We start from the raw sequence: 26,742 nt of genomic DNA, 5'->3' as shown, positions 1-26,742 counted from the left end.
AGCTCTATGATCCATCTGTTGTTACTTTTTGCATATCTTACAAGGAAGGGTTTTCCACCTCACTCTGTACATTGATATCATACAAAATCAGCTGTCCCGACACGATTTGTTGAAAAGACCATTCTTGGCCCAGTTGGTTTTCTCAGCACCTTTGTTGATAATCAGTTGACCACAAATGTGAGGGTTTAATTCCGGATGCAATTCTGTTTCTTTGATCTAATTTTTACCCTTCTGCCAGTACCACATTTCCCTGATTGCTGTAGCTTTGGGGCAAGTTTTGAAATTAGGAAGTATGAGTCCTTCAACTTAGTCCTTCTTTTTCAAGATTATTTTGTCTATTCCACATCCCTTGCATTTCCATAGGAATTTTAGGACCGGCTTGTGCATTTTTGCAAAACCCCCAGCTGTATTTTGATAGGGATCGTGTTGAATCTGTAGATGAATTTGAGGGTTACCTACTCCTTAAACCTTTAAGTCCTAAGCGATAAGCAAGTTACAAGCTGTTGTTCATTTCTAATTGTGGACTGGAAATGCAGCCTTGACCTCTGAATGGTACCTAAAGAAAAAATTCTGAATAAAATATTAAATCTTTGAAATGTTAAAATGCATAACAAGTTCACATAAAACTGTACATAAGGTTATATTTGTGAAGTTATCACTTGCAACTTACCAAGCTTATCATTACATTCGAAATGTATTTTACTTGACTAAATTATTTTTTTAAAAGAAGGAATCTGTCTTCAAAATATTATTATTTGCAGCTGGTTTAGCTTTTATCAGCGCTATTATCTAACCCAGGACCAGACATTATTCCTTAATACATACTGACTCAAGATAAAGTGATATGCTGACACCCATTGATTCAAAGGCTTACAGTGACTCTCCTAGTGAGTGTACAAACATTTTTTTCCCTCCAATTTTGAGATAGTTCAAGCACTCCGGGAAATAATATAATAAATATATTTACACCACCCCGATTTGTTTAATCTTCCCTTGTTCCTTCTGTCCGAAGTTTTCCCGGAAGCTTGGGTACCTGAAGAAGGCAAAGTGACGCTGATGCCCTCTAGGAGCTGACGGTTTAGCTGCTCTGTTGAGACATTATGCTTATTCACCTCCTTTGGCTTGACCTTTGCGGCACCTACCAAATTGGAAAGGTTAGGTGATTGGACGATGTGAGCAGAGACAGCTGAGACACAGCCAGGCAGGGCCGTGGCCGAAATGCTGGGTCTCAGTGGGTCCCTGAGACAGAAAAACAGAATGAAGGCGGCAGATAGAGGAGGTCGGGTTCAGCCTGGACAAACACCCAAAGACGCTTTTTGCCATCTTTCATTCTTTCCTTGGTCCCGGACTCTGTGGTTAAGGAAATGGTTCACTTTTCACAGACTGCAGCTAAAGTCAGAGGAAATTTTGACCTTTGGAAGTCCTTGAAGAATGGGGCCTCTCAGAAGCTCAGAATGTGCTGCTCTTTGTTTCTCCTCTGCTTGCCCTGCAGCCACTGGAAATACAGGCCCAGCTCCAAGTGGCGCCGGCTAGGAGCCGACAGAACACAGAATCTGATTCGACAACACACAGAATCTGCTCCTCACCCACTGCCGGAGGGAAACTGCTTCACTCTATTGCACCTTTTCCTGTACCCACTCACTAGAGAACGATTTTTGTAGGAATTCACCTGCAGTGGAAGAGGGTCAGTACCCGGTTTTGCTTTCCTCTCCCCATCACAAGAGAACAGTGTTTTAATTAGTGCAAATTGAGATCCTGAGAAGGGAAATATTCCTTCTCTCCACCCTTTGCTCCCCTAACACTCCCGGGAAGGGAAAACCAGATGAAGATTATGCGGCAAGGAGAAACATCAGAAGCTTGCAAATCTGGCATATGCTGTTAAAAATGAAGTCAACAGCTCCTGATAGGGCGGTGCCACCACATCTGCTTTGAGAAGAAGCCTCAGGAATCACCGTATTTAAAAGTGGTACGGCTGAAGAGGTCCAGCGGTATTTAAAAATTGGTGACAGAGGGGCGCCTGGGTGGCCCAGTCAGTTGAGCATCCCTCTCTTGGTTTCTGCTCAGGTCATGATCTCGCGGTTTGTGGGTTCAAGCCCCACGGGGCGGGGGCTCTTCACTGTCAGTGTGGATCCTGCTCGGGATTCTCTCTCTCCTTCTCTCTGCCCCTCCCCCACTCGCTCCCTTGGTCTTTCTCAGAATAAATAAACTTTAGAAAATAAATAAAAGTTGGTGACAGAAACTGCCCAAGGAAGTGTGACTGTGGCATTCGAAGAGGGGCATCGGACGGCAGAGGTGTGGGCAGCCAGAGAGCCGCCTTTAACGGCATATCTGGTTCCCATTTGGGGGTGTTGGGTCATTTAGGAAATTAGGAGTTTCGGTGCAGAATGCCACTGGCAGGAGGGAACGAGGAAGGACATGTCCATATATTAAAATAAATGTAGTAAGCCCTGAGGGAAACTCTCCAAGCACTTCTGCCCTCAGCCAGTGCGCTGGGAAAGCCGGAAGTGAGGGACCGGAAGCGGGAAGTGAACAGACAGGAAGCGTGGAGAGTAGAGGCTCAAGCCTACGTTGATCTTAAAAAGGAAGGCTGGGCCGCCCCTGCCTGCAAGTAGCCCCTGCCCCTTGCCCCTTCTACACCCTCTCTGTCACAAGAGACCTCACTGTTGTTCTTTGTTCCCCGGTGGGTGTCTCCCCCTCCTCTCTGGGCCTCCAGGGCCGCCTGCCCTGCCCCCTCCGTGGGGACAGGGTCTGGGAGGGACCGTGACGCCGCTAAATGAAGATGCTTCACAAATCGGGCAACGACATTTTACTGGAGTGTGTTTTAGTCTGGGACGCCCTAAGTAGCTTCTAATTATGAAGCATTGTCTCTGCCTCCTGGGTTGAGGCCAGTTTCCGTTCTCCGACGCTCAGAGGGCCAGGACTGCAGGCAGCGCGCCGGAGACAGGCGTCCCCGGGGCTGGGGTTGCGCTTGTTAAGAATCTAAGAAGCACTGTATCTGGTTGTGTTTTTCTCCTCTTTCCTCCCCCCCACTCCCCCATTCCCTCCTCACCCTCGCCTTCCTGCCCCTCCCCGTCCCTATTCACTTCTTTATGCACCTAATTTCCCAAGTCTGGTCAAGATACAAACCAAAGGGTGTATGAAGCCAGCGAATGCCATTCTTGACAAGGAAATGAGGCACATGGACTTCATTTAATAACAAAAGAGGGTGCTCCTGAAGGCCAGAAGGACGTGTCTAAGCAGGAATAGCTGGAGTGTGCTTAGAACACAGAGCTCCCTGTTTGGAGATATTGAAATCCAGAGCAGCCTCTTTGAAGGTGGGCCTGACTCCACCCTGTCCTTCCCCTTCTCTGTTTGTTTCCTATGGCTGCTGTAACAGATTACCACGCATTTGGTAGCTCGAAACAGCACAAGTTTACTTGCTCACAGTTCAGAAAGTCACAAGTCTGAGAAGAGTGTCACCGGGCTCATAACCAAGGCATAGGCAGGGCCGTGTTCCTTTCTGGAGGCTTTGGGGAAGAATCCATTCCTGGCCTTTTTCAGAGGCTGCCCGCATTCCTTGGTTTGTGGTCCCTCCCTCCATCTTCAAGGCCGGCAGCAGAAGCTCTTCCATGCTCTGACTCTCTTGCCTCCCTCTGCCAATTGTAAGGACGCTTAGGATGACACTGGACACTGTATAATGGAGGATAATCTTCCCAGCTCAAGGTCAGCTGGTCAGCAACCTTAATTCCATTAGCAGTCTTAACCGCCCCCTTGCCATGTACCATAACATATTTCCTGGTCCCAGGGATTAGGATGTGGACATCTTTGGGGGCTGTAATTCCACCTGCCAACTCCTGCTTCCCCATCGCTTAGTACCTGTCGTGTACCACGTGTTCAGCAGATACTTGTTGAATGAGTGAATACATGTGTAAGCCCGTATCTGCATTACGTCAACTTAAGCAACATTTCGTTGCAGAGAAGCAACTGAGAAATGGAAAGACGCATGGAATTTGGAGTCAGAAGACTGTGTTCAAGGTCTAGTCACACCATTGAAGAGCTGTGTGTCCGTGGGCAGTTGATGTAACCATTCTGAGCCTATTGTCTCATCTGTAAAATGGAAACAGTCTTACCCAGTGAACTTGCCTTCACAGGATTAGGGACTCATCACAGGTGTTCCATCGTTACATATTTGTTGAGTCCCTGCTATGGCCCAGATAGGGGGTCGGGGAAGGGTCGCACGGGAGGTGACCCTTGAAAAAGGTGTGAATGAAGTGAGGGAGTGAGGATATCTAGTGGAGGGTGGTCCAGGCTGGGGAAGGCATGTGACATAAGCTTGAGGGCTCCACGTGGCTGCATGTTCAGGGAGCAGGGAGGAGGCCAGGGGCTGGAGAGAGAGGGCGGGGGAGACGAGCCTAGTGCCCTCGTGACACCATAGGACACAGTTTGGATTTTATGCTTAGTACTTTGGAAGGGTTTTGAAAAGTGACACAGTTGGAAGAAAAACGTCAGTTGCTTTACAGTTAAAATAATATGATGTCAGGTATTTGCTTCAGAAGGCTTTAGCGGCGGGGTGGGAAGGGAGGTGGAAACATGCCCATGGCCATGTATTCGGGGTGATCTTGAGGCTAGGGGATGAGAATCTGGAAGCGCATTGTACCATGCTCTCTTCTGGTGCGTATGTTTGAAAATTTCCACAATTAAAAAGTTAAAAATAGATTCGATGGTATGTGTAAATAACACAACTCGGAAGTTAAAAAAAGGATCCCTCTGGGTGCTGTGTGGCCAGTATGGAGGCCACTGCAGTATTTACATGCCGTAATGGAAACTTCCAGATAGTCCAGGAACGATGCACTCAGGCTGCACTCAGTGAACACAGCACACAGTCCTGGGTGCCCGGTGCTTTGGGGATGAATGAAACCACACGCCTGCAAGTGTGTGATTCTAATCCCTTTCTAGCAAGGTGCTGTCATAGACTCGGGAAGCTCCTCAAGGGTGCCCAGCAAGGCAGGCTTTCCTGCGGGCACCGTGGTGGCAGGGCTTCGGGACAGGTGCCGCAGCCGGGGGGCACTGGGTTAGGCCCCACTGTGGGGCCCACAGAGCAAAGTGTCTTCTGCTCTGGGCGTAATCCCAGGTGATGTTGGCTTGCTGTCCCATCCTGCAGGGAGGCCTCTCGAAGATGGGATGTTTTCTGTGAACAGGAGGCTACACACAGGTGGGAGAGACCAAAGCAACCTGAGCAGAGTAGAGAGAGGGAGAGCCATGACCAACCTTTGTGGCATTTCCTTCAAATGAATGGTGACTGTGTGTGATGAGAAACACAGATAACTTAGGGACAGGGTGGGGCAGAGTTCTGGACTTTGAGGAAATTCCATTGGCTTGCTAACAGACAGGAATTAGAGCTGAGGTTCTCTGCAGTTGGGTATTACATGGGTGGGGAAAAATGTATTTCTGCATCATTTCAAGACCTTGACTTCTGTCTCCTACATTCTTCTAAGGATCAGAATAGCCTAGTTCATTGCCTTGTCTTTTACAAAACACGAATCCATGCCCTCCCCACCAACACCGTTTTTTTTGTGGAAAGAGGTTTGGATTTGGGTTGTTTCATTGTCTACTAGAGAAGGTTTGCACTGTACCTTGTCAAAAAGGAGCCACATGGAGGTCAGGTTACCTCTAAAATCCAGCTTCCTTTTGATACTTTGGCTTCAGTACTTTGATCCCCTAATGCTGAGGACGCTGTTTGACTTTAATTGGCAAAATGAAAGAAAGAAGAAGGAAGGGGAGGGAAAAAAAAATCCCTTCTCATTGTAAAAATAATGTAACCTATTAAAATTAAAAAAAAAATCTGGACGCATCAAAACAAGTGACGGGCTGCCTATAATGGCAGTTTTCAGAAATCATATCGTTAATAGTCTGCTGTATAATTTCCCAGCCCTTTTTCTTTTCAACTTTACCTGCTAACGGGTTTTAGGACATCTGAGTGGGCATATTAAATAGGCCTCTGCTTTTCTGTGGAGAGAGAGGGTCTGTGTAAAAATCAGAAACATTCTTCTGAATGGCACATAAAGAACATTCAGCGATGGTTTTTCCATTCAGCTTTTGCCAGCTGGGAATGTTGGGAATGTCAAGAATTTTCCTCTACCACTTCCCTCTTTGTTTGAATCCTAATGAACCACGGGATATGTTTTGGCTTCTGCCCTCGACTGTCCCTGGCCTCAGGGTTCTGTGGGATGGTGAGAATTTCTGATCCTGTGCTGGCACCAGAGGCAGAACAGCATTGACTCCCGGGCTGCATTGAAGCGACTCACCAAGGACACTGTTCTCTGAACATCGTAACACATAACCAATCCCTACAAGTTCCTGGACCTGATGCCAGAGCGCTCTGGCTTGGATAATTCTCATCTGGGGAGGCAGAGCCCAGCTGGAACTTGTCCTTGTTTGGAAACTTGATGTGTTTTCCACTACTGCTCATTCTTGACATGCACGATTTTTTGCTGCTGTGGAATTTATGATGCCACAAACCTGCATTTAAGGAATTTTGCCTGAAGCAGACTGGGTGGTCTGGAGGATTTGGATATTTCCTGGAATAATAATTTCCACTGTGTGCTGAGTAGTGTGTGAATGTACACACGTACAGGGTGGTGTGGGATGGGAAGAAAGGACATTTGTGTTATAGGTAAAACACTCGGAAGAATCAAGAGCAGGGCAAAGGGAAGAGGTTTCATCCAGACTCTGTCCTGCCTTGGCCGTGAGTGTCATCACAGAGCTGGAAAAACCTTAGTTATCACCACCACCACCCCAACCCCCACAGCTACCCACAGTTTACAGAATAAAGAAACCAGAACAGAGTCAGGCAGCCAGGCATGGATGTCTCGACTCCCTTTGAGTCTAGATCTTTTTGTACTTTGCCCTTAAGGTGGGTTCTGAGCATACCTGGTCTCGAGATGTTAAAAAATGCTACTTGGAAAAAGGTAAAGAAAATTGAGAATTCTGAGTTAAAACCAAAACAAATAGGTTTCTTGACTATACTAACTTTCAGAGCTTCTCACTCACTAATAATACGTTGTAAATCTCCGAGGAAGCGTTATCATGTACAACGTTGGTCAAACTTACTTGGCCAAGAAACCTTTTTTCCAAAAAGCACCTCATGGGCCCAGGGTTCTGCAGAAGACCCTAGGGAAGTACCAGACTGCTCTATCTTGCCTCTTGTGTCATCTTCTGTTTTTTCAGAAATGTAAATTTCACTGCTGCCTGGAAGTCCATTGTATGGCTAAGCCAAATTTACGTTTCTGGTCCCTGATCGTTAGACGTTGACATCGGTTCCGATTTGACAGCATTACTGATGATTCTGGAGTGAATTTTGGTTACTCTGTGCCCATCTCTGATCATTCCCTTCAGAAGTGCCATTGTTGAATCAGTGTATGAACATTTTCAAGACTCTTGATATTCCTTGTCTGGTTGTTTTATAGAAAGATTATGCCCACTTTATCCTTCTCCCAGTTGCTGGAAGTGGGGGCAAGGTTAGCATACATCTGTAAAAGCTAAGTCTGAGCAGCTTGAAGAAGACCATTCCCCTCCCTCTTATTCTGTGGACATACAACAGTTAAAAAACACACAGTCACACACACGAAGGACATACACAGCCATTTCTTTTGAGAGTCAGATTGGCTTTTCATAATTCCCCGTGCTGCTTCTAAATAATTAAAGAGTTATCTGAGCCCTTTAATTTGGCATTCTAGATATTTTGTTGGATAGTTAGGAAAGAAGGGATTTTGAATTGGCTTCTGTCATGCTCATTTTCAAAGAACCTCTCAAGGTGAGATTTAAAAATTATATCAACCTCATGTGATCGGGAAACTGTTTCTGGAAGAACCTTTTTATGTAAGTGTTTTTATCAGTCTTAATTCAGACTCTACGGAAATTGAGTTATGTCATGTCGAGTATTGAAGCTAATTGTGGTGCTTTTGTTTTTATATTTGTATGGGAAAGAGTATACACATTGTAGGCTAGAAGTGATTTATCGTTTTGTCCTCCACAAATATTATCCGTTGGTCAATGCATTATTGGGTTTTAGAACTGAGACTTGAACCTTTAACTCATTAAAACTCCCAAGTCCCCGGCAATAAAGTCATTTAAGTGGCTTCACCAACAGATTTATTTCAAAATGATTCCATTTGGGGGAAGGAAAGAACAAGTAATGCATTATATACAAAGATCTATTCAATAATTCATGAGACCTGCACACCAGTGACCATTTTAGATTCAGTTCATAGTATTGTAGCTGAAAATGAACTCTGTCTTAAGAAGATATCCACGATTTGCTCCTCTTTGTGCTTGAGTCCACAAGTATCTTGATTTTTGAGATACAGATTGTGTTCCTACGTGGTGTGTTTATATGGACCTTTCTTATTATGGAGGCTATATTGAAAAAAAAATGGGCGTTTTATATAATTGGGCTAAAAGGACACTTTATATGCATTCTTAACCCTTAGCAAAGCAGGAGTGTTTCAGAAATACGTTCCTTGTATCCTCCCTTTGGGCAGGAATTCTGACTTTATTCTCTACATGTGGATTGGACTGCTAAAGGACAGATTAAAAATAGATTTAGTGATGTCTAACAATTACAACAGACACCCAGTGTTGGGCACTGAATATGAAAGGCACACATGGTAAATGGCCTGCTGTCCTCCAGGGGGTCCTGGCAAGTGGCCAGGGCCCATCAGCTGGGAACTCCTGGGTTCATCCTGAGCTCCATTCAACCCGTTCCCTTTTCTGAAAAACCACAGAGGCCCCATGGCTATTTCTGTTCAAGGTGGAGGCTTGCACCAGGGCGGGAGGGTTGAGAAAGAGCCTGTTTCCTTCCACACTCTGGAGAGTGCTGCCCTAGCCCCCTACAGCGCATTACGAGGGATGCCTCGGGAACTAACGTACTTCAAATCTCCAAGTAGGATCATTTCAATTTGGCAAGGCTTTATTCAGCGATAAGTATTATGTGGGAAACCAACACGAATGAGTGAGATGGTTTTGTTGGAAAAGCTTCAGGATCTATCCTTCTTCCTTCCCTCCCTGCTCCTTATCCTACTCTCTAATAAAAATGGTTGCTTTTTCTTTTCAACTTAAAAACCTATGTAAGAAAATCATTGCAAACATTTATGCTCTACAGGCTCTCATGAGAAGAATGTACAAGTCACTAGAAATCCCACTGTGAACATTTGAAGAAACATTGTTGTAGCCGTAGACATAGACCACCTCACATTCTATTCTAAATCATAGTATGCTTCATAAGCAGCTTCGAGACTGTTTCTTTCCCCCTTTAACTGTATGTAATCGTTTCCTAAAAATAAAAACCCTCACCATCATTTTAATTGTTGCAGAATATTCTGTTATATACGGACACCATTAGTGGATTCTCTATGATGAACCGTTAGGTCGTTTTCAAATATTTGCTCCCATGTGTAACACAGGGATGAGGGCCATTGGGTGTGTGATGAGCTCCTTTAAGTGGCGTTGGTGGGCGGAACAATAGGCACATTTCAACTTTTGGCATATATTACCAACAGCGGCTTTTAAAGAGAGTATCTCTCTGTTTTTTAAATAAAAATTATATATTTAAGGTGTACAACATGATTTGATGTACATACACATAGTGAAATTGTTATGACAGTCAAAGTAATTAATATATCTTCTCACATAGTTACCTTTTCCCTTTGTTAAACGATGATAACACCTGAAATTTTCTCTCTTGGCAAATTTCCAGATTCAATACACTATAATTTACCATAGGCATCAGGCTGTGCCTTGTATCTCTGCAACTTATTCGTCCCATGTAACTGCAACTTTGTAACCTTTCACCAACATCACCCCAGCCCCTCCCCTCCCTGTTCCTGGTAACCGCCTTTCTACTCTCTGCTTCTATGTATTTATTTGACTTTTTTAGATCCCATGTATAAGTGAGATCATGCAGGTTGTTTTGGTTCTGCATCTGGCTTATTTCATTTGGCATAACATCTTTTAGATTCATCCATGTTGTTGCAAATGGCAGGATTTCCTTTTTTAAGGCTGGGTAATATTCCACTGTGTGTGTGTGTGTGTGTGTGTGTGTGTGTGTGTGTGTACACATCATCTTTTCTTCCTTTCTTCATTCCTCGATAGACACTTAGGTTGTTTCCATGTCTTGTCCATTGCAAATAATGCTTCAGTGAACATGGAAGTGCAGATATCTCTTCGAGGTATTGAAGAGATTTCCTTTAGGCATATAACCAAAAGGGGGATTGCTGGATCATATAGTTCTGTGTTTTTTGTGTTGCCTGCATACTGTTTTCAATAGTGGCTGCACCAGTTTACATTCCCAACAGTGCATCAGGGTTCCCTTTTCCCTTTTCTCCACATCCTCACCAATGCTTGTTATCTTTTTTTTTTTTTTAAAGAGAGAGAGCATGCATACATGAGTCAGGGAGGGACAGAGGGAAAGAGAGAGAGAATCCTAAGCAAGCTCTGCACTCAGCACGGAGCCCGACACAGGGCTCAATCCCACGACCCTGGGATCATGACTTGAGCCTAAACCAGGAGCTGGACGCTCAACTGATTGAGCCACCCAGCACCACCCCCCCCTTTCTTTTTGATAACAGCCATCGTAACAGGTGTGATATCTCATTGTGATTTTGATTTGCGTTTCCCTGAGGATTAGTGATATTGAATGTCTTTTTATACGAAGGTCTTCAAATGCATTCCCAGGTAACATATGAGAGTGCTCCCCTGCCCGAATCCATACCAACTGTGGATATAGTAAATCTTTTTAATATGTAATAAGTTACTACATGCCTCTTCATTGCTTTTGTTTTCATTTCTTTTACTATAATTGAATGTTTCAAAATATTTACTGGCAATTTATATCTCTTCCTTGGAGATTTAGCTACGTGTATCCTTTGACCATTTTTCGCCTGAGCTATCTTTTTCTTACTGGCTTTTAAAACCTTTCCATGATGTATCCAGACGTATCCAAAGATCTATCCTTCAAAATATTCGTAGACTCTGTATGTATCCTCAGCATAATTATCTATCATGTTTAGAGATAAAGGGTTCTAGTGACCAATGGGACTTGATGTGCTCACATTTTGGAATGGAGCTCATCTGTGTCACTGTGTTCATTTGAGGGATGGCAGCCGTGTAGGCTGAGGGTGGCTTGGGGAGGTGTCCTGGCTCAATGTTCCTCATTAAAGGCTCAGTGAGGGTCTTGTGATCTGTGCCAGTCTCTTCTTGTCCTCCCCTTGGCAAGCATCTTTTTCTTACCACTCTGTCATCCTAATGAGATGTCCGTGGATCTGTCGTATCAGATAAGTGATGAGCAGTGGAGAAAAGAAAATTCATAGAAGAGTAACATTTAAAGTAAAACGTATTTTTGGCCTTTTCCCAAAAGTGAATTTCATGGTCTATAAGCCACAAGCACATGGGTAGTCAAGGAGGAGAATTTATTGCCTAATACGAACCCTGGGAGAATTCTAAGGGGAGTTCAGGGATCTTATAGGGATAATGTAGGATGAAACTTTTATATTTTAATTTGAAGTTGCATGAAATGTGTTGACTTTGGCCTAAAACTATTCATTGTTCTTAAACAGTTTCATTCACTGGCTCCCATGTACTATCGTGGATCCGCTGCAGCTGTCATAGTATATGATATTACCAAACAGGTAAGAATGTCCCCTTCAAAACGGCCCCATTTGTGTTGATTCTCTGTCTTCAAAAGACCAAAACAGAGACTTGACTGCTTGTCATGCCAGGAGCCTGGAATGAGATTTCATAGCATGGTAGCCAGGGATAATCAACACCATCTATTGAGTTTATTCACCTGTATATAGTGAAGCATTTCAAATTTTTCTACCAAATTAAGTAAACAACAATGATCATTCATTTTTCAAATTGACCGTCTGCTCGTAGAGGCAAGGTCATGTCTGCCAAGTACCCCTCTCCAGAATGTCAGCCTTTTAAGTGGAGGAAAATGATTTGGTTAAGTTCTGCATGTTTTGTGATTATGGAATACTTATTTTCTATTAGTGTTTCCATCACACTACTTAAAATGTCAAGGATAATGTTTATGTATGTATTGTATATATATAGTATACCACATTTTTAGTTATCACGTCGGGGATCTAGGCTATCCATCAAGTAACTGCAGTGGTTTGCTGACTTTCTTTTTCCACTCCTGGAGTGCTGACTCAGCGCACAGGACTGCTGGTTTAATGATCCATCACTGTTACCGTCCATGAGTTCCTGACCACTTCTACCTAGATGTGCTGTCTACCTTGGCTGGTTTGCTGGAGGATGGTTGGGAGTAAGGGCAGAAAGGAAATCAGGATTTCTGTGTGTCTCTCTCTCTCGTGTGTGTGTATTCTTTTTCTTTCCTGAAATAAGCACGAACATGTCTAGTCCTATGACTGAGTCTTTTTCATGCTGAGTCAAGGCTGTAATTTTCAATTGATGTTCTTTATAGAAGAAAATTACTAACATGACTTTCTTCAGTTCATCAAGTTTCAATTTTAGAAAAGGAAAGTTCTACAGGTTATTTAAGTGTAACTTAGCTAATAAGTTTTGTGCCAGGACAGGGGTGGGGTGTTAATGTACATGAGTTTCCTGAAAATATTTTCGTCTATTAAATTGGGTTGGGTTTACATTTCTACTTGGTTGCAATACTGTGTTGGTGGGTCTTTCCAATGATTGATTTACACTTTGGGTTTAGGATTCATTTCATACCCTGAAGAAATGGGTGAAAGAGCTGAAGGAGCATGGTCCAGAAAACATTGTAATGGCTATTGCTGGAAACAAGTGTGATCTCTCAGACATTAGGTAAGACACATTAAAAACTGTTCTTGGATAGTTAACATCCTCCGTCTCTGAATGTACGCATGTAAAAAGCTGTCATACCTGTGTTGTTAAGGCTGTTCTCCGTATAATCTTAAGGTGATGTATCAAACCAAACACTTTGGTTTCCCTCAGAGATACTGAATTGTTGACCTTTTTTTTTTTTTTTTTTTTTTAACCAGAAATGAGATTTGCAGGGACCCAGTCTGTAGGGACTAGAGATTTGATGATAGCTCTATGGAGCCTGATAAGCTAGCTATTTTTACTAAATAAAAATGCTATAAAAAGGAATAGTGAGTGGCACCTGGGTGGCTCAGTCAATTAAGCGTCCTACTCTTAATCCCAGTTTAAGTCTTCGTCTCATGGTCGTAAATTCCAGCTCCACATTGGGCTCCAACCTGGGCGTGAAGCCTACTAAAAAAAAAAAAAAAAAAAAGGAAGAGCCAATTTGTATCATCTATCTGTATTCCCCTGGTTAATTCAACTCTCAGCAATTCAGTCGGTGATCTTCATGAAGACAAAGACATCATGCCTCAGGTTTTGCTAATCCAAGGGTGATTCAGCCAACGTTTGATAAACAATGGAAATAGATCTTGTAAAAGCTCTTAACATGGCCTTTGGCAAATCCCTCTGTTTCTTTGGGATTTCAGACACTTTGTATCACATTGCATCAGGTTGGTTTACAATAACAGCCATAAACACCACTTAATCATTTGTTTTTCTGGGGACTGGACAAATGTCTAAACTCCCTAGACTTGGGTCAGATCTCTCCATTCTTTACTGTGACCCTAAAACAGCTTGCTTGTCTAGAATTGCAACAGAATCACTAACTTTTGTCATGGGGTTGGGGGAGGGCGGGTGGCTAGAGACCGTGTTTTGCTAGGGAAGGTTCTATCATCTGACACCATTGAGTTATAGCAAAAGCATGGCTGTAATGGTACCAAGCTTTGTGTATTGTGGCAGAACTGATAGAGTGGAAGTTAAGCAGACAGTTATTTAAAGTTGACTGGGATTATTTAGGATTCTTGGTGACATGAAACAGAGTCCCACTTGAAATTATTTTCAGGAAAAGGGGAGCTTATTGGAAGGTGCTGGTATCCCCATGGTAAAAAAAAAAAGCAAGGCTGCCTTTAGCTTTGGCATTTGATATGCTCCATATTTAGTCTCTGGCACTCTCTCTCTGTTTCTAGTTTAAATTGCCAATGGAAGGATCTCCCCATATCATGACAAGGCATTTGTGGCCAAGAGAGGGGATTTGGGAGGTACAAGATGATTTTTCCCCCGTAATCATGAGAATAGGGAGGTAGGTGGTCTTGAAGAGGGGCAGCTCCTAGAAAAGTACAGCCTGGTCAGACAAAACGTGTCTGTGACATGTTGGCTTGGCTACTCATACCTGGAGACGTACCATACGCTCGTTTTAAAAGGAATTCACTTTTTAAAATGCACTGGTATAGTATTCTCCTTAGAAGGCATTCTGCTTTGTGGCCAGCCTATATAAGCATATATATATATATATATATATATATATATATATACACATATACACACACATATATATGTGTATATATATATATACACACACACGTATATGTATATATATATATATACACATATATATGTGTATATATATATATACATATACGTGTGTGTGTGTGTGTGTATATATATATATATATATATATATATATATAATTTTCAAAATGTCCCACCTAACAGAACCCATCCATCTCACTTTGAACTGTAAATTCACTCACAGCCCCTCCATCCCCAGTGGGAGACCGTCCAGGTACTACATCCTGTGGTGACATCATGGGCCTGCTGTCCCACTAGTTCCGGTTTGTGGATAAGTACCCTTTCGCCTCTAGTTTGGCCTCAGTGAGGTTGGAATGTGACTTCTCTTGCAGTTGTGGTTTAAAGTATGGAGTATATTGTATCCTTTGTTACACGCAAAGTTATGTTAGATGCTACTTGTCACTGGAATCATGCAGCAAGGAAATGACTCCCTTTGCAATTCTCTTTCAAACCCTCAATGAGAAAGACTCGTTGGATTAAGTCACAGAGGAAGACTAGATGGATCTAATAAATTTTTGATTTTTAAATATTTATTAATACGTAATTTAAAATTTTAATTTCTTTATAAATATATTTCATTGAACTCATTTAGACACCATAAAATCCACCTGTCTCTTAGTGTACAGGTCAATAAATTTTTGTATAATTATAGGGTTGTACAGTCATCATCGCATCTAATTTTAGAACATTTCCATCACCCTGCAAAGAACATGCCAATTTACAGTCTCTCCCAACATCCAGCTCCTTCCAGCCCCTGGCAACCACTAATGTACTCTCTTGTCTTCATAAATTTGCTTTTTCTGGACATTTTGTGTTATAAATCGAGTCATGCACTTATGTGGTCTTTTGTGACTGGCTTCTTTCACTTACCATAATGGTTTTGAAATTCGTCTGTGTTGTCACACGCGTTAGCACTTCATTCATTTTTATGGCTGAATAATATTTCATTGTGTGGGTGTACCATATTGTACTTTTTCATTCACTGGTTGAATGAAACTTGAGATTTGAGTTGTTTTCACTTTTTGGCGACTTTATTTATTTACTTTATTTTTAGAGAGAGAGTGAGACAGCAAGCATAAGCAGGGGAGGGGCAGAGAGACCGGGAGAATCCCAAGCAGGCCCGGATCAGCACAGAACCGGACACAGGGGGTTCGGTTCCACGAACCGTGAGATCACGACCCGAGAGGAAATCAAGAATCAGTCACTAAGTGACTAAGCCACCCAGGTGCCTCATTGGCTACTTTAAAAAGTGCTGCTGTAAACGATCATGGACAAATTTTGTGTGGACATATGTTTTCATTTCTCTTGGGTATACTCCGAGGAGTATAATTTCCGTGTCACGGAAACTTTGTATTTAACAATTTGAAGAACTGCCAAACTGTTTTCCACAATGGCTGCACCATTTTCTATGCCTACTGGCAATGTATGAGGTTCCGATTTCTCCATGTTCTCAGCCAGCACTGTTTTTAACCTGTCTTTTGCATTATTGCCATCCTAATGGGTGTGAAGTTGTGTCAATGTGGCTTGGGTTTGTATTTTTCTAATGACTAATGATGTTAAACATCTTCCCATCTGCTTATTGACCATTTGTATATCTTCTTTGGAGACATGTCTCTTCAAATCCCCTGCCCAATTTTTAATTGAGTTATTTGTCTTTTTACTATTGAGTTGTAGTTCTTTATGTATTATGAATACAAGTCCCTTATCAGATATAGGATTTGCAAATATTTTCTTTTCCTTTTTGGGAGTTATCTTTGCAATCTTTATTGTGTCTCTTGAAGTACAAAACTTTAACAACCAATTTGTGATTTTTTCCCTTTTATCTCTTATGCTCAAGTGATTGACTAATTAAGATCACAAAGATTTACTCTTCCGCTTTCTTCTTTTTTTTCTTATGCTTTCTCTTAAGAATTTTGTAATTTTAGAGCTTACATTTATATCAGTCATCTATTTTGAGTTGATTATTGTGTGTGTTATGAGGTGGAGGTCCAAATTAATCGTTTGTGTGAATATCTAATTCCCAGCACTATTTGTTAAAAAGACAATTTTTTTCCCAGTGAATTTTTTTTGGCACTTTTGTCAAAGATTAGTTGATGATAAATGTAAAATCTTATTTCGGGCCCTTGATTCTATTTAGTTGATCTATACTTCCTTATGCTAATGCCGTGTGATTTTGACTGCTAAGTTCGAAATATTTATAAGTCCTCCAATTTAGTTTTTCTTTTTCAAGATGGTTTGACTGTTTTGACTATTCTGGGTCTTTTCTATTTCCATGTGAAAAGGATTCTCTTCTCAATTGCTTCTCAAAAGCAAATGAGATTTTAATAGAGAATGTGTTGAATCTTTAGAACAGTGTGGGGATTATTGGCATCTCAATAATATTAAGTTTTCTGATCCGTGACTATAAGATGCCTTTCTATTTTATTTAAAGTCTTCTTTAATATCCTTTACCCATATCTCATAGTTGCCAGTGTACAAGTTTTGCATTTCCTTGTTAGCCTTGTCCCTAAGTGTTTCATTGTTCTTGATGTTACTGTGAATGGGACTGTTTTGTTAATTTTGTTTATGGTATGTTCATTGTTAGTGTATACAAGATTATGTTGTCTGTGAATACAGACAGTCTTACTTCTTTCTTTCCAGTAAAAGAAATCTTTTATTTCTTTTCCTTGTCTAATTACCCTTTCTAGACCCTCAATACAATTTGAATAGAGATGGTGAGAGTGGACATTATTGTCTTCTTCCTGGTTGTAGGGGCAAAGCATTTAGCTGTTCTTAGTAAGTAGGATATTGGTGGTATGGGTTATGTAGGTCCTCTTTATCGATGTGGGGGAAGTTCCCTTTTATTCCTAGTTTGTTGAGTTTTTTTTTCTTATGAATGAATGTTGAATTTTTGTGAAATGCTCTTTCTGAATCTTCTGAGGTGATCATGTGGTTTTTGTCCTTTATTCTGTTAACATAATGTATTACATTAATTGATTTTCGAATGTTAAACCCCCTGCATTCCTGGGACAGATTCCACTTAGCCCTGACACTTTTTATACGCTGCTGGGTTCAGCTTGCTCATATTTGATTGAGGATTTTTATGTCTGTATTCATGAGAATATTGGTCTGTAGTTTTTGCGTTTTTTGTGAAGTCTTTGTTTGATGTTGATATATCAAAGCAGTAGATTTTGTAGAATGAGTGGAAAAGTGTTCTTTTCTGTTTTCTAGAAGAGTTTGTGAAAGATTGATGTTACTTCTTAATTCTTAAGTGTTTGATAAAATCACCAGTGAAGCCATCTGGACCCAGGCTTTTCTTTGTGGAAAGATTTTAATTACCAGTTCGGCTTCTTTATTTGCTGTAGATATACTCAGGTTTTCTATTATGTCGTGGGTTAGAGTAGTTTGTATGTTTTTAGGAATTTATCCATTTTATTTATGTTATCTCATTTGTTTGTGTAGTGCAGTATTCTCTTATAATCCTTTTCATTTCTGTAAGGTCAGTAGTAATGTCTACGCCTCTGTTCCTGATTTTAGAAATTTTAGCCTTTTATTTCCTGCTCAGTTAGCTGAAAGTTTGTCAGTTTTGTTGATCTTTTCAAAGAACGACATTTAGTTTCACTGATTTCTTTCCATTGTTCTTCTATGTCATTTATTTTCCCTCTGTTCATTATTCCCTTCCTTCTGTTTGCTTTGGGTTTACTTTGCTCCCTTTTTTTTCTAGTTTTTCAAAGTAGAAGTTAGCATATTTATTTGAGATCTTCCTTTCTAATTTTGACATTTACAGCCATAAATTGCCCTCTAAGCACTGCCATAGCTGCATCCCATACGTTTTGGTATGTTGTATTTTTGTTTTTATACAATTCAAAGTATTTTCTAATTTATTTTCAGACCCATTTTTTTTTTTATTTGGTAGTGTAGTGTTTAATTTCCATGTATTTGTGAATTTCCCAAATTTCTTTTTTAAAGTTTATTTATTTATTTTGAGTGAGAGAGTGTGTGTACGTGAGTTGGGGAGGTACAGAGATTGAGAGAGAGAGAGAGAGAGAGAGAGAGAGAGAGAGAGTTCCAAGCAGGCTCTGTGCTAACAGCACAGATGCGGAACTCAAACTCACCAGCCATGAGATCATGACCTGAGCCAAAATCAAGAGTGAGACGCTTAACTGACTGAGTCACCCAGGCGCCCCAGTTTCCCAAATTTCTGTTGATGGTTTCTAATTTAATTCCATTGTAATTTTAAAACATACTTTGTATGATTTTAATTATTTTAAATGTATTGAGGATTATTGTATGGTCTGGTGTATGGTTGATCCTGGAGAATATTCCATATGAGTTTGAGGCTAATAAATTTTCAACACCTATTTTTATATTTGCTATTCTTTTTTTTTTTTTTTAATTTTTTTTTCAACGTTTTTTATTTATTTTGGGACAGAGAGAGACAGAGCATGAACGGGGGAGGGGCAGAGAGAGAGGGAGACACAGAATCGGAAACAGGCTCCAGGCTCCGAGCCATCAGCCCAGAGCCTGACGCGGGGCTCGAACTCACGGACCGTGAGATCGTGACCTGGCTGAAGTCGGACGCTCAACCGACTGCGCCACCCAGGCGCCCCTATATTTGCTATTCTTCCTTTGAGAGAGAGAGAGAGAAAGAGAAAGAGCAAGCTTTCAGGCTTAACATTGAGGGCCTCCGCAGGCAACTGTATTTAGCTGGAATTTAATTATATTTTGTCTTTATTGTACTTATTTTTTAGAATTACATTTTTATGACAAGTGATGCTAGTGTTCCATTTGTGATAATGATATAAATTTTTTTGCAAAATGTTTAAAAAGTTGATGTATGTACATGACATGATTGTCTACATGGAAACTCCAAAGGGATATACCAAAAAATTCCAAAACTAAAATATACACAGAAAAATCAATTATATTTCTGTATCTAAAAATGAATATGCAGAAACTGAAGTTAAAAACACAAACTCTTGACGGTTGCTACAAAGAAAATGAAATACTTCGATATCTACTTAATAAAACACATATGGGATCTGTATGCTGAAAATTATAAAATTCTTACGAAAGAAACCAAACAAGACTTGAATAAATGGAGAGACATACCATGTTGATGAGTTGGAAGTCTCAATATAGAACAGATGTCAGTTCTCCGTAAATTGATCTACCTATAGGTTCAGTGTAGTCCCTATGAAGATTTTAACAAGGGTCGGTTTTTTGTTTTGTTTTGTTTTGCTTTGTAAACAGAAACAAGTTTGTCCTAAAACTTATATGGAAAGGCACAGGTACTAGAAAAGCTAAAATGACATTGACAAAGAAGAATATAGTGGAAGAAATCACTGTCTTCTCTATTAAGGCTTACTGTATAGCTACAGTAATCAAGACAGTGTGGTGTTGGCAGGAGGATGTACAAACAGATCAACGAAACAGAATAGAGAGCCCAGCAAATAAATATGCTCGACTGATCGTTGACAAAGATGCGAAAGTAATTCAATGGAGGAAGGATAGCTTTTTCAATAAACAGTGCTGGAATAATTGGATAGCCATAGTGGAGGGGAACGTGCAAGCCAACCTCACACCATATGTAACAATTACTCTGAAATGAATCCTAGAGTTTCATGTAGAAAGTCAAACTAGAAAACTTTTAGAAAAGTTGCCAAGAGAACATCTTGAGGATCTGGAACTCGGTAAAAAGTTGTGAGACTTGACAGCAAAAGTACCCTCCATGTCAGGAAAAGTTGGTAGATGGGACCTCATCAAAATAAAAACATTTGTTCCGTAGGGGGCGCCTGAGTGGCTCAGTCGGTTGAGCATCCGACTTCAGCTCAGGTCATGATCTCGCGGTCTGTGAGTTCGAGCCCCGCGTCGGGCTCTTGTGCTGACAGCTCAGAGCCTGGAGTCTGCTTTGGATTCTGTGTCTCCCTGTCTCTGCTCGTGCTCTGTCTCTCTCTCTGTCTCAAAAATAAATAAACATTAAAAAAACAAAACAAAACAAAAACACTTGTTCCGCGAAAGCTCCCGTGAAGAGGATGAAAAGCAAGCTGCAGACTGGGAAAAATTATCTGCAAACTGTATCTGACAAAGGATTAGCACTGAGACTTAACAGTTAAAAACCCTAATTTGAAAATGGGGAGAGTCCGTCCCACCCGAGAGAATATCAAGATGGTCAGCACGGGCCTGAAAAGGTGCTCGGCATCATCGGCAGACCTGTCGGAATTGGCAGAATAAAAGTGATAAGACCCAATGCTGGCAAGGACAGGGAAACACTGGAGCACTCCTGTGCTGCTGGGGTGCCCGTAAAATGGCACAGTCGTTCTGGAAAAACAGTTTGGCAGTTTCCTTTAAGACTAAATATGCAATTACATATGCCCAGCAATCATACTTTGGGCACTTATTCCAGACAAATGAAAATTTACATTCACACAAAACCCACACGTGAGGATTCACCGAAGCTTTTTTTTTTTTTTTTTTAATGATGGCCCGACACTGGAATCAGCCCAGATATTCTTTGAAAGGTGAATGACTCAGCACAATGTGGTACTTCCGTGCCATGGGATCGTATGCGGCAGTGAAAAGGAACAAAGTACAGGCAACTTGGATGAACCTCCAGAGAAATGATGCTGAGTGAATAAAGCTGATCTCAGAGGTTTTATAGTGTATTACTTCATTTATATGAGATTTTGAGAGGAGAACATTTTTGAAATAGAGGACATATTAGCAGGGGCGCCTGGGCGGCTCGGTCGGTGAAACATCTTGTCTCTTGGTTGCAGTTAGTTTTGTGAGTTCGAGCTGCGCCTGGAGCTCTGCACGGACAGTGGGGCACCTGCTGGGATTCTCTCTCTTCCTTTCCCTCTGCCTCCCCCACTTGCACTGTCTCTGTCTTTCTCAAAATGAATAAATAAAGTTAAAAAAAAAAAAGAAGACATATTAGTGGTTGCCAGGGGCTTTGGTGGGCAGGGGATGGGGAGGAAAGTGGGCGTGGCTATAAAAGGACAACACGGGAGATCCTTGTGATGTTGGAACCATTTAGTGTTCTTCTCTGCAGTGGTGGACACGTGAACCTACACAGGGGTTAAAATTGTGTAGAGCTTATGGGGCTCCTGGGTGGCTCAGTCGGTTAAGCATCCAACTTCGGCTCAGGTCATGATCTCACGATTCGTAGGTTCGAGCCCTGCATCGGGTTCTGTGCTGACAGCATCGGGGCCTGGAGCCTGCTTTGGATTCTGTGTCTCCCTCTCTTTCTGCCCTTCCCTCACTAATGCTCCCTCTCTCTCTCTCTCTCTCTGTGTCTGTCTGTGTCTCAAAAATAAACATAAAAAGTTAAAAAAAATTGTATAGAGCTTAACGCACACAAATGAGTACCAATAAAACTGGGAAATTCTGAATAAGAGTGTATTAATATCAGTATCCTATTCGTGATATTATACTATAGTTTTGCAAAATGTTACAATTTGAACCTGGACAAAGTGTACAAGGAATCTGTTTCTTATAACTGCAGGGTGGATCTATAATTATCTCAAAAAAAATTAATGAACAAAAGATTGATTTAGTTAGAAATAATAAGTAAATATTGGAGCAGTGGTATATACGTAGATTTGTGTACATATATACACACACACCACATATATGCATATCGTATATATTATATATGGTGGACTGAAGTTTCATAAGCACATTGGGTTAAATGATGAATTCAACCATCCCCAACACACGTAGGGTGCAAAAGAAAAACAGATTAACTGTATTAAAACTCCCATTTAGGAAAGCAGGGAGTCCTTGCTCAGAATGTAAACTGCCTCCCACTGGACAGGAATAGTCTGGTAAATGATAGGGCCTACTGGGCATCTGCTGTTGACACTTTTCCATGGCAGTGGAATCAGGTTCTTGGTCAGCCCGTCTGGCTGCTCCAGATTGTGCCTGCTGGTATGATTTTTCTGGGGAGTTAGCCAATTCTCTATACTCCAGACCTTATTTAGAGCTTGACCTTCTTTTATGCTAATCCTAAAACACTTTGCCTTTCTGTAATTGCCAGAAGGCTCTATTTTATTTTTCACTGGGGGGTTGGAGAGGGACCGTGCGTAGATTTGACATGCGTGTATGAGCGTGTATATAGGTGGAGCCGGGGTCCTCTAACAGACTTTGGTTGTGTAAGCTTGTGAGTCCAGAAGAAGAGGTAACACTGGCGTGTTTTGAGAGCGTAGTGGAATTTAAAAGGAATTAACGCTGTGAATTTGACTTAGCCCACTTGAGACGTTTGTGAACAGAAGTGCTTCACGGAGGAGGTACCCGACCATCCAGTCACTGTGGTTTGAATTCTTGTGTGTTCCAGAAGACGATATAAAGGTCTGACCACACTACCCAGAGTGAAAGGCATTCAGAAGCATCTGGTCAAGTGAATTCAGGCCTTCTAGCTTGTTTTATTAGGCTCCTGACCTTTGTGAGATTTTCCTGAATATCTTGATGAATTCTAGACAAAATGTCCTTGTGCTCAGGTTACTGTGAAATTGGAGTCATATGCATCCTCTTTGAGGCAAGGAGGCAAACTGGAATTGGCCATGCTGTATGTATGACCGCCCATGCAGTAAGTGCTGGTTGTCACTTTTCTTTCCTGCAGTGAACATGTGCCTTGGAGAAAAGCTCTCATCACAGCTCTGATCACAGGAGAGTATACGGTTCCTGATGGGGCCCAAGAAACAAGGCCCCATCTCCTTACCCCCTGGGCCCTACCATCTGGTCGTGCTGAGGTAGGGATTGCAAAGTTGGGGACACTCTAGGGAAATACAGAATTGCAAGAAAATAAGAGAACCTCAGCTGAATTGATTATGCACGACCTGAGAGGCCCACGAACTAGAAGGACAGGGGCAGCTCAGAGCAGAGAGAGTGAGCTGTGCAATTTGCCTCACATGGGTGGCAGGAAACGCTGACATGAGTGCCACGTCGTGGTGGGTCACTGGGTTTTTGAACAAGTGATGCATGGGGCTAATTCCAGGTGGCTCGAAGGAGGGCAGATTTGGCCTGGGGTCTAGCTAGAAAAGAAACCTTCTCAGGAAGTCTGGGGAGCCCACAAGAGACTGCATGGCCCTGTCCTGGGCCTGGCAGAGAATTGGAGCAGACGAGTCTTGAAAGGAAAAAGAGAAAGAGGTCACCTTGCTTCAGTAGTTTTGAAAGTTCCACAAACGTAAGAATCATAGAGGGCACCTGTTAAAAATTCAGATTCCAGAATCCAGCTCCTGAGATTCTGATCCAATAATCAGAAGGCTGGGGATATATGCATTTTGTAAAGTGGTTCTTTTACAAGTGGTCCAAGGACCATCCTTGGAAAAGCATTGCCTTAGGTGATAGGGTTGATGACAGGGGGGAATGAGGAAGTCCTAGAACTAGCTGGGCACATGTCCAGCCTGTACAGGCCACACCTGCCTCCCTCCCACTCTCCAGACCTCAGGGAGAATGGAAACAGTGGTTCTTCACCTTTCAGGATCCAGCACCCCTGACCCATCATCCTGTCATCCCTTTAGAAGCACGGCCAGTTCTCTGGCCCCCTCTCTTTGGCATCTCACACTGAGAGTCACCAGAAGAAGAGAGATGATTGGGTTTGTCTCCATCTAATTAACATCAGGCTCCTGCTTAGGTCAGCACCTTGTACCCAGCCGCCTCCTGGATGGTGGGTCTTCTTCATATCCAGCCTATAGTTGGTTGACTTCAGCTTGGGCAAATGATTAGGGTCACCTGACTATGGCACTTTCACAAGAGGGGCTTCAGGTATCTCAGGAACCATCTTCCTAGTTGGCAATGGGGGCGAGATCCTCCAAGTCTTCAGAGGAAGAAGAGGTTATCTTATTCTACCCCTGACCCCTAAGCCAGAATTACCCCCTTCACGTTTCCCTGTCAGCTTTATAACCAAGCCTTGACCTGTAGCCATCAAAATAAGTACTTTCCTGTGAGAAATTACTTCCGTCCTACCCCTACCTTGTAGTAGATCCCAGGCCTGTTTCTTTTGCTCGGTCTTCTTTCCCTGATTTTGAACTCATGACCTTGTATGTGAACCCCCTTGGACTGCCACATATTAGAACTCTCCTTTCCTTTCTTGATCATTTAGACATTTGGTTTCTTTTGATGGATTCTAATTTGACCAATCCTTCAAGCTCAGGGGTCTCCCACTGGCTTTACCTTGGAATCCCACACCTCACCAGTACGTTGAGGCTATGAACAAATCAGAAAGGGTGAAGGAGGGATCATGGAGGAGACGTGTTGACAGGAGAGGGCCCTTCAGGCTTAATATATCTTATCTTGCAAATGGTAGCAGTAGGAAGTTACCCAACCAAAGTGATGATAGAAACAAGGGGTTGGAGATCGGGAGAGACCTTCTACTCAAGGGTGGTGGGCTCTGAAAGACCTGGGAATGGCTCTTCTACCCAAAGGTCCTCCCAGGAGATAATCAGGGACTGAGTGTCCTCTTGCCCTTCTTGGAACCATAGTCTCTGAGCTCTGGTATCTGTAAGAGCAACACCAAGAGAGATTGGTGGAGACGCTCCCATTGAGTCAAGAGTCTTCCTGAAGTGAAGAGGTTGTGCTCCAAGAAAAGAACATCTGAAGTAGAAGTGAAACTAGGGGGTGTTAGGAGGAAGGAAATTTGTCCTATCAGTTTTTAATCATTTGATTAACAAATAATTTTTGGTAGCTTTTTGTGTGCAGCAAAGTTCTATGGGAAGTACAAAAAAGGAGAAGAAAGTATTTTCCTTGTTAACTTCTCTTTGGAAAGCCAAGAGTAGTACACATGGGAGGAAAATACCTAACAAGCAATACAAAACTACATTTATTTTTTTTTAATTTTTTTAATGTTTATTTTTGAGAGAGACGGAGACAGAATATGAGTGAGTGGGTTGGGGCAGAGAGAGAGGCAGACACGGAATCCGAAGCAGGCTCCGGGATCCGAGCTGTCAGCACAGAGCCCGACGCGGGGCTCGAACTCATGAGCTGTGAGATCATGACCTGAGCCGAAGTCGGACGCTCAACCGACTGAGCCACCCAGGCACCCAAGACTGCATTCAATAAAGCTCCAAATGTTATGGTGCAGAACAGACAAAAGAATTCAGGAAAAGGAGGGTCTGTGGTCATCTGGAGTGATTTGGAAAGGCTTACCGACGAAGTATGCCACTGCACTGTTAAGGATCAGTCAAGGAGGAGGAAATTCCAGGAAGGGAAGACAATGGCCAGGGGCGTGGAGGTGGGAGGGAGTTTGGCACGTGTTATGGGGGAGAGATCATGAAGAATACCTACCTGATCGTTAGCCTGGGGAATGGTGGAAGGCAGGTGGATACTGAGGGGACAGTTTATGCACAGTGTAAACGTATGCAGAGTGAGAGGTTTGAGCTTGATGTGCTGGCGCTTCTGCCTCCTCCTTGCCCATCTCTCGTACCCATGGCACCGTTGCCCGTCGGTCATGGCACTATCTTCTCCTGATCCCGTTGCGGCCCCGGGCTCCTTAACACAATGCTTCCTGTGGTTACCACCAGTTAAAGAGATGAAACCTGTTTGCCAGCCTCATACCCCTTTAGACTTTCCCACGAGTACATCAACCATTTCCGGAATTGCCAAGGCATTGGTTGTTTCAAATTTTTGGATAAACTTGAGCTCTTTAGCAGATAAAAATAGATTTGGAAATAAATATGTTTTGCTAAGAATATATACGTTGCTTTTAATTCTTATATGTGACTCCAAAACTCGTTCCAGTCTTGATAGTGGGTCCACAGTGAGCATAGGAGTTTGTTTAAAATTATATTAACCAAGAAACACAACTTGAGATGCTGGATAATAAAAATCCAGCTTATTCAGATCCTAAAAGCACAAAAGCCAGTGAACATCAAAAGCCACCAAAAGGTCTGGAAACATCATGACCAGCATTAAAATGCACACAGTGTTTTCTTTACATGAGATGAGCAGAATCTGTGCTGTTAAATTGTGTGTTTTGTGCTCCGAGATGAGCCTTTCCTTGTTTGTACCTCTTTCCGATGCTGTGCAGGTGGCTGGGCCTGCATTTGATGCTGGTCTGGAAGCAGGAGGGAAGGAACTGAAGGCTGAGCTCCCCAGAGAGCTGAGTGAGAACATCTGGGATTTTTCTCTTTTTCAGTAATATTCTTAATGAAGAATATGTAAAACATTGATGTATATTTAAAGAAAATGGGAATTTTAAAGAATAAAATGAACAGCCATGTAACTATGAGTAAGCTTTCCTCCCCAACCATATATCCTTCTCTCCCTCTAGAAGTAACCCTGACTTTTGGGATAATCATTTCTTTGTTTTCTCTATGCTTTACCACTCATGTAGTAACAGATTTGGGTTTTCTGGTTTTTGAA

The 26,742-nt window shown here is 42.1% G+C and overlaps 1 protein-coding gene across 1 annotated transcript in view; it reads left to right on the top strand.

Annotated features, from left to right (window-relative positions):
* RAB31 (RAB31, member RAS oncogene family) overlaps positions 1 to 26,742 on the top strand; it is a 133,710-nt gene that overhangs the window by 76,514 nt on the left and 30,454 nt on the right. Inside the window, exons 4-5 of the mRNA XM_047827913.1 lie at positions 11,592 to 11,663; positions 12,710 to 12,816. Of these exons, the coding sequence (XP_047683869.1) occupies positions 11,592 to 11,663; positions 12,710 to 12,816 (179 nt within the window). The remainder of the gene's footprint in view (positions 1 to 11,591; positions 11,664 to 12,709; positions 12,817 to 26,742) is intronic.

The sequence above is a fragment of the Prionailurus viverrinus genome, chromosome D3 (genome assembly GCF_022837055.1).
Source record: "Prionailurus viverrinus isolate Anna chromosome D3, UM_Priviv_1.0, whole genome shotgun sequence".
NCBI classification, from domain to species: Eukaryota; Metazoa; Chordata; class Mammalia; order Carnivora; family Felidae; genus Prionailurus; species Prionailurus viverrinus.
The sequence above is the reverse complement of the archived record's forward strand: the minus strand, read 5'-3'. Positions and strand labels throughout refer to the sequence as shown.